Source organism: Brassica napus, chromosome C3, assembly GCF_020379485.1.
Source record: "Brassica napus cultivar Da-Ae chromosome C3, Da-Ae, whole genome shotgun sequence".
Lineage (NCBI taxonomy): Eukaryota > Viridiplantae > Streptophyta > Magnoliopsida > Brassicales > Brassicaceae > Brassica > Brassica napus.
Window position 1 is genome coordinate 44,100,169 of NC_063446.1, and position 10,235 is coordinate 44,110,403.

Here is a 10,235-nt window from a genome sequence, read left to right on the forward strand (position 1 = left end):
GGTTCAATATGGATCGACCGGGTCAAACCTGGTTCAATAATATGGTTTAATATTTTTTTAGTATGTAAATATAAAAGTAATATTAGTAAACATGATGCATAGTTAAAATATAAATCAATTTTGAACATAAAATATTATAAATATAAATTAGTTTCTTGTTTATATGGATGGTTTATAGATTTTCGATAGTTTTAGTTGGTTTTATTGGTTTAATAACATTGAAATATAATCCGGCTATGTAGCCGGTTCATGGTCGAACCAATTACTAGACCAACCCGGCTATATAACCGGTTCACGGTCGAACCCCGTCCAACCATCGGGTCGGTCCGGTTTTAAAAACACTGCTTGATTGATTTAATAAATGGAAATATGTATGTTCATCTCTGCAACATAAAAACATGAAGCTAATAGATGTGATAAAATAACTAATAAGTCCTTATAAACAAAAACCTTAGCAAAGAGTTTCATGTGGTTACCTTAATGGTTACGTATAGATGCAGAATTCCTCCATTCTCTCGAAGTTTGTACAAATATGATTTTACTTGGATATCATTACTAATAAATAATGACAGAAGCTCATTTGTACCAAAGTTTAGTTTTGAAAGTGAGGCATAACTGAGCTTTACACTGTTTTGTTGTCATCAGTTTCAAAATCTTCTAAAACAATGAAATCTTTTGTAGCAGATATCTTCATGAATTAAGAGAAGATCCTCTTTTATCGTCAATTATGAAATCCTACTGAATTTCATTTATTAGTTTCTATTCTCCACATATAGAACATATTTCAATCATCCTAAGCTAATTATAAGAATACATGGATCAGTGAAAGAAAAAAAATGTATTCAACACAAAAATACTCATAGCACGAAGAATCAACAAGATATATCAAAAAACACTAATGCATAAACACTATGTTTTTCATCGATAAATATTATAAGATTTTATAAATTTGAGAATGTAAAATTCAATAAACTCCATCTCCCTTCCGAGAAAAAGATCGATTTTGAGGAATCAAGATAAAATTAAAGAAAAAAAAAATCATATTCTATTATATTGCCACCTTCATTAACGTTCTTATACGTTTGTCAGAGAGATCGCATGGTTCGTCTGAGCTTGTAGAGTTTGTTAGGTTCGCCGGAGAACTTGTTAGTTTCATCAAATCTCGTCGGATTTGGTCGCCATAGAGATTTTGAAATCTCGTCCAATTTGGTTGGAGTTCGAGATTTGGAAAACTTGTGGGATAAATATATTACTTTTAGATTTCATTAATCAGGGATATAATGGTCTTTTCTATTTAGTTTCTAAAAGTAAATGTAGTTAAGATAAAATAAAAATGGTACTAAAAATTTAGTAGTTTAAGCAATTTTTCTTATAAATATTTTATAAATTATTCTTAAACATTTATAAAAAAAATTAGAATGGTTAGTCGAGTCTTTTTAATCAAAAATTTAAAGTAAATTTGTGGTAAATTTAAAACAAATTTCTTAACTAGAGTATTGTGATTATTATTTAAAAATTAAAAATACATTAACATGTTTTAGTTTATTAAATTATTATTAAATTATATTATACTTAATTATAAATCATAAAATATCTTCAAATTTAAAAAAAAATTAAAATACATAAGATTTTGAAACTATTTATAAAAATTTCTTATATAAATGTTTTTTTAAAAGTAAAACTTGAACGACAATTTTTCATTTTAAAAATTAATATAATATATTGTATTAATAAAATTTATGTTTTATAATTTTAGTTATTATTTAGTATATCTAATAACTATTAAAATCATTCAATAATTTTATTTATAAAAATAAATATTAATTGTTTACAACAAATTAACTTGTATATGTAACACAAATAAATGATTTCACATTATTGTTAAATGATATCTTATGTATAAAAACTTAGATGAGAATTATTTTATCTTTATGAAATATTATTTAGTTAATTATTAATTAATTAAAATATAGATCTTTCTAAAAGATCGTAAAATGCAGCGCACGTTTTAAGAAAATTAGGATTTTTATGTATAAGTACTAATTGTTTTTAGAGAAATTGCCAAAAATACTATTTTCAAAGTACCACTTTTCATGTTTACACTAACCATTTTCATCCTCATCTTTAATGAAGGGTACAAGACATTTATAACCTTTTGATTACCTTTGACAAAAAAACATACGGTTAACTAATCTAAACTTCAAAGATCAACTCTAAACCTTAAATCATCAACTCTAAACCCTAAAACATGAAACATCAACCCTAAACCCTAAACCCCGAAACATCAACTCTAAACTCTAAACCCTAAAACTTCAACTCTAAACCTTAAAACATCAACTCTAAACCCTAAACGTAAACCCTAAACCCTAAATCTAAACTTAAAACATCAACTTTAAACCCTAAATCATCAACTCTAAACCCTAAACCATGAAACATCAACTCTAAATCCTAAACCCTGAAACATCAACTCTAAACCCTAAACCCTAAACCTTCAAATCAAAACCCTAAAACATCAAGTCTAAACCCTAAACGTAAACCCTAAACCCTAAACCTTATATTTTTCTGAAATTCGAACCTTAAATCCTTAACCTTCAAATCTAAACCCTAAAACATCAATTCTAAACCCTAAACCCTAAATCTTCAAATCTAAACCGTAAAACATCAACTCTAAGGTTTTTGGGTTTAGGGTTTAGGGTTTAGGGTTTAGGGTTTAGGATTTAGAGTTGAAGGTTTAGGGTTGATGTTTTAGGGTTTAGGGTTAATTTTTAGGGTTTAGAGTTTACTTTTTAGGGTTTAGGGTTTAGTGTCGATAGTTTAGGATTTAGTGTTGATAGTTTAGGGTTTAGGGTTTAGAGTTGATGTTTTAGGGTTTAGAGTTGAAGGTTTAGGGTTTAGGGTTTAGAGTTGATGTTTCAGGGTTTAGGATTTATTTCAAAAAAAAAATAGGGTGTAGGATTGATGGTTTAGGATTTAGGGTTCGTATTTCAAAAAAAAAAGGGTTTATGATTGATGGTTTAGGGTTTAGAGTTGAGTTTTAGGGTTTAGGGTTTGAATTTCGAAATAGTATAATTCACAAAAAAATTTAAAAAATTATTTTTTATTTTTTTAGATTTTTATTTATTTGAATATTTATTTATTATATATATAAAGAACGTGGGCATAAGAATATTTTGCCGGTTAATGAAAAATATATTTTTGAAAATGTGTTTTTAATGGTGGTATAAATGAAAGTTGGTAGCAAGGAAAGTGGTAAACATGTAATTTCGCCTTGCTTTTATTAAAAACCCTACAAAAATATTAAATCGGTTATCACTTACCAACGCAAAAGAAACAAGCAGAGTATGGCGATTACGGTGCCGCGACGGCAGCTCTTCATTGGCGGTCAATGGACAGAGCCCCTTCGCCGTCAAACACTCCCTGTTGTCAATCCCGCCACGGAGGACATCATCGGTACTTTTTCTTCTCCATCAAGTCTTATTTATGATTTTTTTTTTTTTTTGTTATTCTCACTGGATCCATGAACGAGTTTTGATTCAATAAGCTGAAATTAGTAGTAAGAGTCTCCTAATCTAATGTATACGCAGAGAGATTTGAACTTGGTCTGCTTATTTAGATGATCGGAAGTGCAATCCTTATCTAGCTTCTGTGTTTCTTGTACACTATGAACTGGGCTTAGAAGCTGCTTTTCGCGTTAGATCTTTGGAGGACCTTACAGATCTCTCTCTCTCTCTCTCTCTCTCTCTCTCGCTGATGGAGCTTTTGTGGTGTTTTAGGTTACATTCCAGCTGCAACTTCTGAGGATGTGGAACTCGCGGTGGAAGCTGCTAGGAAAGCACTTACAAGAAACAAAGGAAATGATTGGTCTAAAGCATCCGGGGCTGTTCGTGCCAGATACTTACGTGCTATTGCAGCTAAGGTAACGATGACCTTTACCAAATCTATTGTGCATTCTTTGTTAGCTAGCTGATATCATCTGATTATTATACGTGCGTCTATATCTAGGTAACGGAGAGGAAATCTGAACTAGCTAATCTTGAGGCTATTGATTGCGGTAAACCTCTAGATGAAGCAGCATGGGACATGGTATTCTCGCTTTCCTCTTGTGAACGTTCTGCGGTTTTGTGGTTTTAGATGTTATACCTGGTTGCTTGTAACCCTTGCAGGATGATGTTGCTGGATGTTTTGAATATTATGCTGACCTAGCTGAAGGCTTAGATGCAAAGCAGAAGGCTCCTCTTTCTCTTCCGTTAGATACTTTTAAGGGCTACGTTCTCAAGGAACCCATTGGTGTAGTTGGGCTGATTACTCCATGGTATGTCATGTTCTTATGTTGTGACAAACCCCTCAAATCATTGTATATATGTGAAATTAATCTTTTTGACATATCAAGTTTACATTGATCTTCAAGTGCTCTTTCTCCCTCTCTATACAATATGTAAAAGACGACCCCTAGTATTAGGCAGCTAATAATCTATATTTGCATTGAAGGAATTATCCGTTACTGATGGCTGTTTGGAAAGTCGCTCCTGCACTTGCTGCTGGGTGCACGGCAATACTGAAACCTTCTGAGTTGGCCTCCGTGTGCGTATTTGATTTCTATTGAAACCGTATTTAGCCTTCTATTACTTCACCAATCTAATGTGGTTTTACATCAGGACATGTTTGGAGCTCGCTGATATTTGCCGCGAGGTGGGTCTGCCACCTGGTGTTCTTAATATTCTGACTGGTTTAGGAACTGAAGCAGGTGCTCCATTGGCATCGCATCCACACGTTGACAAGGTCTTATCATAGTCAGTTTTATCTTTACGAGTATCCAGAAAGTCGAACTATTTAGGATATAGAGCATTTATACTTCGATTTTCTTGCTTAGTTGAAGTATTGATATTCTAGCCTTTACCAGATTGTTTTCACTGGAAGCACGGCAACTGGAAGCAACATTATGACTTCTGCTGCCAAATTGGTTAAAGTAAGTCCAAGTGTCATTGTTTCTTTTTCCATGTATCTATCTGTTTTTTTTTTACCTATAATTTTTCGGGGTCTGAGTGTGAATCTTCTTTTTTTTTTTTTTTTTTCCACAGCCTGTTTCCTTGGAGCTTGGTGGGAAAAGCCCTATCATTGTCTTTGATGATGTCGAAATTGACAAAGGTTAGTGCTTTTGGAACCTTAAGAGAACCATGCTATATGTATTCTTAACTATTGGTTTAATTAGTGTCGACGTTTTTGTTCTAATCAGCTGTGGAATGGACTATGTTTGGTTGTTTCTGGACAAACGGTCAGATTTGCAGTGCGACATCTCGACTTCTCGTGCATGTAAGTGAGCATAGGATCTGCAGTAGTCTCTGATTACAGTTATTTTACCTAATTTATATGTGATAGATATCCTGAAACACATAATTTTGCATCCACCCATAGCTGCTCTATAGAAGGCACTATGTTATTTGCAATAAAATTAAAGGTTTGCTATGGGAAATGAATAATTCTAGTCCTGAAAGAAGCAACAAATATTAAGACATTTCTTAACTTTTCCTTTACATGAAACCTGCAATGGAAAGATTAATACACAGTTCAGTAGTAGTTGTTTTTTTTTTTCATTTTCTGGAGTAAGATTGCAATTAAATAGAATGTAAATTAGTATAAGTGGTTGTCAATGTAAAACCTTGGAACCCACTGTTAAATGTAGGATAGAGAAGCTTCACTAGACGTCTAGTAATGTTGTTTTGATGAAAAGAAAATTCTTGTGAAACACCAGGAAAAGATTGCTGACGAATTTTTGGACAAGTTGGTAAAGTGGACAAAGAACATTAAGATTTCAGATCCTTTTGAAGAAGGCTGTAGGCTTGGTCCTGTTGTCAGCAAAGGACAGGTAATATAACTAAACATAAATTGATATTCTCAAGAACCAGCACTTCATGCCCCCCAAAACCTTCTTATCTGTCAATTGGGGTTAGTCAAGAACGACTTTTAGCTAAGTCTTACATCTTAAACTCGTGCAGTACGAGAGAGTAGTGAAGTTTGTCTCAAACGCTAGGAAGGAAGGTGCAACTGTCCTCTGCGGAGGAGCTCGTCCTGGGGTACATGACAGAACTAGACTAGTCTGCTATGTATGTCCAAATACTATTAGCACTTAATATTCTTTTATTTATTTCTGCAGCATTTTAAAAAGGGTTATTTTGTTGAACCTGCTATAATTTCAAATGTGACTACTTCAATGGAAATCTGGAGAGATGAAGTATTTGGTCCTGTTCTCTGTGTCAAAACATTCTCCACTGAGGATGAGGCAATACAGCTGGCAAATGACTCCCAGTGAGTTTAGATTTTTCTTCTTATCATCACCAAGAACCACTAATAAGTGTATTACATTTTGTGCTCGACTTTGTTTATCTCTGCAGATATGGATTAGCAGGCGCTGTATTATCAAATGATCTGGAGAGGTGTGATCGCGTTAGTAAGGTATCATATTTACTATTAGTAAAAAAAAACATGAGTAACTGCACGCATCTAACGATTGGATTTCATATCTTCAGTTTACGAATCCTGAACATTGTGTTTTCAGGCATTCGAGGCGGGTATTGTGTGGGTCAACTGTTCTCAGCCATGTTTCTGTCAAGCTCCATGGGGTGGAACCAAACGCAGTGGTTTTGGCCGTGAACTAGGAGAATGGTTAGTTTCTGTATATTGCTAGCCTATAACTATGAAGAGTACAAACACACTAAAAGAGTCTCCAACCAAACGAATTGTGTCCATATGATACACTAAGTCCCAAAAAGACCAATTTGTTTGTCTTTGCGATGAATTGAAACAACATTTGCTTACTTGCAGGGGACTTGGGAACTACTTGAGTGTGAAGCAGGTGACGCAGTATATATCTGATGAACCATGGGGATGGTACAAACCTCCTTCCAAGCTTTAAGTCAAAACACTATACTTCTTGATGTTTCCTTTAAAGATGTAATATACCAACCTGGGTTTTAAATTGCGTGTGGCGAGCCAATGCGATTAGGGGCTCGACTCTCGCCAAGCGCCATGGCGAGGCAAGTCGATCGCCATGTGCAACACATTTAAAACAGTGTGTTTTTATTTATTTATAACTACATGTTATGACATGGCAATAACAAAAACACAGTAAAGGAGAAATTAAAACACAAATTCATTGAGTTTGTTGGATGATCCTCATACATAGTAGAAGTTCAAAGTAGAAAAGAATATGAGACTAGGGAAGAATGATGCGAGAGGAGGATAGAGGTTTGCTTGATAGGAGAAAATAGTATATGAGAACTGATAACTAACCGAGAAAGAAAAGAGGTAGGGAGAAGATTTGTAAGGCCGTGAATAGAGAAGAATAATATCAAAGAAAGAGCTGATGAAAACTTTAGGGAATCATCATATAGTAGACTGAGTTAGGGTTTGTTGATAGATTATACTCCCTCCGTTTCATATTAAGTGTCGTTTCAGAGAATTTTTTTCATTACAAAATAAATGTCGTTTTCGATTTTCAATGCAAAATTTATTTTTCTATTGGTTGAAATATGGTTAGGTGTATAGGTAATAGTGTTTTTTTATAGGAAATGTACAAAATTAATTATTTTCTTAATCCGTGTGCTGAAACCTAAAACGACACTTATAATAAAACAGAGGGAGTATTAGACGGCAAAGCTTCATGTTAAAAGGGCCTCGGTTTAATAACCTAAATCTGTACAAACCAAGTTGGTTTGTCAAAAATCAATGAAGCTTCGCTATAAACGCCTTAGGAACTACTCCCTCCGTTCCTAAAAGATCCATGTTTTAGAATTTTCACACTTTTCAATAAAACATATTAAAATTTATATTCCCTCAGTTCCTAAAAGATCCATGTTTTAGAATTTCCACACTTTTTAATAAAACATATCAAAACTTAACTATAAATGTATAATTTTTTGTAATTTTATATTTCTTATATTTTTAAACCAATAAGATCTTAAAAAAATGCAATTAATGTTCTTGGACTTCACAATTTCTCATTATTAGTTGACAAAAATTACATTGGAAATATAAAATATGTATCTTTTTGAAACAAAAATTTTCTCTAGAATATAGATATTTTAGGAACGGAGGGAGTACTACTAAAGCGTTCAATAGCGATCGCTATGTGTACCTCGCTTGGCTTTGAGATGATGAAGCGACGAGGTCACCGCTACACCTCGCCTCGCGCCATGGCGACCAAAGCGATGGCTATTTAAAACCAAGATACCAACATAAGCAAGAGATCTTTCTGTAACAGATATTGATACGTATGCTATTGCCAAGTCCCATCACCAGTGGTTGATGGGTAAGAGTGATTGTGGGCTTGATTAATGTGTCCTTTATTCTAAGTAGTCATTAGCAGTATACAAGTATCAAAAACTGCGAGAATTAAAAAGAAGTTAAGATTATTAGATCACCATGTTCATGGGAGGTGAGAGTTTCTAATATCTCTCAAGCTTATAAGCACCGTTCTATCTTAATATAATTGTTGTTTCTTTCTAGTTACCAAAACCGAATCAAATGGTATCAGAGGAATAAGAGCAATTCATTTCCTGGACAATGCAACGTCCGGAAAAAGAGTTGGTCGGGTTGGTGACGAGAAAAACAACCGACAAGATGGCTTATTCTTTGGCATAAAGGTCCATGTACTACTTATATAACTGACAAGATGGCTTATTCTAACCTAGAAATTGGTATATCACTGAATTTCTACTTGGCAAATGGAATTAAGCCCCCAAACACAGAACAAAAAACAAAGCGCCTAATCTTGAGGAATCTGAAGATGGGCAGTTTTTGAAAAGAATCATCCTCATCATCAGATACCTGAAATCTCATAGACCTTTAAGCATAAAAAGCATGAAGTGTACCAAATTCCAATAGAGACAAAACACAATCCAAATGTACCTAATTTGACATACTCGTTCGTTTAGAATCTGTGAGAAGTGTCCTTAGCACCTTCTTCCTGCATCCGTAACACAATATCTATGAACATTTTGTAATGAAATGAGCTTCAACTCGAGAACAAAATCTAAAAAGAAACTCAATTTGTAAACTGATTCTTCGATTTTTTTTGTTAAGACCCAAATTTCCATCAGACTCGATCAACATAAGAGATCATGGAATCTCCTGGAGACACAATCAGATTCAGACCCAAGCGGAAATGAAAAACATTACAATACAAATGTCGGAAACAAAAATCTAATTTGGAGGCAGCGTAGCGTCATCAAGCCCAATCATTTCGATTCCATGACGATTGTACAGAGCTACTAAACTGGTGGGGAGGGGAGGAAGAAGAAGAAACACGATTGATAATCACAACAAATCAAAGACACAAACTTTAGAGAAAACAAAAATCAAAGGTACTGACTTGGTACAAAGAATCCCAGAGATTTCTGTTTCCAGCTGTAGTAATAATGGTGGTGTAGAGATGAAGACGATCCCAGCATGGAAAATGGTGAAGAGAACGTCGTTTTGGGTTTTTTCCCGGCGGCAATGGATTGATGGTTTGTGGGGATTTTGGTGGGGGATTGGATTGGAAGAAAAATGAGTGTATTTTTGGGAAGATACGTCAAAAGCTTGAGAAACGCCAATTTGAATTCACTCGTTTTTCTTTTTAGCCCCTCTCCTCTCGGGAACACTCCTTTCAATTTCAAATGTGGTCAAGCTGTTCCGTTTACGGTTCTGATCGGAATTGTCGGTTTGTAAATTTTCTTTACCAATAACTTTCGGTTTAGCTTAACGTAAATTTACGAACCGGAAAATTCATTTGAAATAAAAATACGTGAGTCCTATATATTAACATCGGAACTAATTTACTCGTTGTCCCAATTGCTATCGGTTAGTGTTCATTAACAGGTAAAATCGATGACGACGTGGAGATTTGCTTTAATTTTTTTTGATTATTTTAATTAATAAAAAAACAAATAAATTAGATAAAAATTCAATATAAATTCTAAAAATTGATACAAATTCAGGAAAAAATCAAGAAAAATAAAATGAAGTTCATAAATTCAAATAATAATAATAATAAAAATAACTTTCTAAATTCAAAAAATTATAACAAAAATAGAAATAAATTGTTAAAATCGATTAAAATTAAGAAAAAAATAAGTAGAAAATAATAAAAACCAAAAATAAAAAAAAAAAAAAAAATTTAAAAATTCAAAAAATATAAATAAAATTAATAAATTGTAGAAATCGATAAAAATTAGAAAATAGGAAATTTATAAATATAT

General features: G+C 33.2%; 1 protein-coding gene and 1 long non-coding RNA gene across 3 annotated transcripts; one reads left to right on the forward strand and one right to left on the reverse strand.

The window, feature by feature from the left end:
* The first annotated feature begins 3,223 nt into the window (after positions 1–3,223).
* Positions 3,224–7,154, forward strand: LOC106445261 (betaine aldehyde dehydrogenase 2, mitochondrial). Of its 2 annotated transcripts, none has more exons than XM_022709018.2 (15): positions 3,224–3,450; positions 3,774–3,916; positions 4,003–4,083; positions 4,164–4,312; positions 4,489–4,581; positions 4,656–4,779; positions 4,901–4,966; positions 5,079–5,145; positions 5,234–5,310; positions 5,750–5,863; positions 5,994–6,071; positions 6,152–6,303; positions 6,390–6,450; positions 6,525–6,660; positions 6,820–7,154. In XM_022709018.2, the coding sequence occupies exons 1-14, from the start codon at positions 3,342–3,344 to the stop codon at positions 6,651–6,653; spliced, it is 1,443 nt and encodes a 480-aa protein (XP_022564739.1). In that variant the 5' UTR covers positions 3,224–3,341; the 3' UTR covers positions 6,654–6,660; positions 6,820–7,154.
* A 798-nt stretch (positions 7,155–7,952) lies between these two features.
* LOC125584422 lies at positions 7,953–9,893 on the reverse strand. Its single transcript, XR_007321364.1, has 3 exons — positions 9,368–9,893; positions 8,905–8,962; positions 7,953–8,379 (listed from the first exon to the last, which is right to left on the reverse strand). It is a non-coding gene; the product is annotated as an uncharacterized LOC125584422 (long non-coding RNA).
* Between the last annotated feature and the right edge of the window lie 342 nt (positions 9,894–10,235).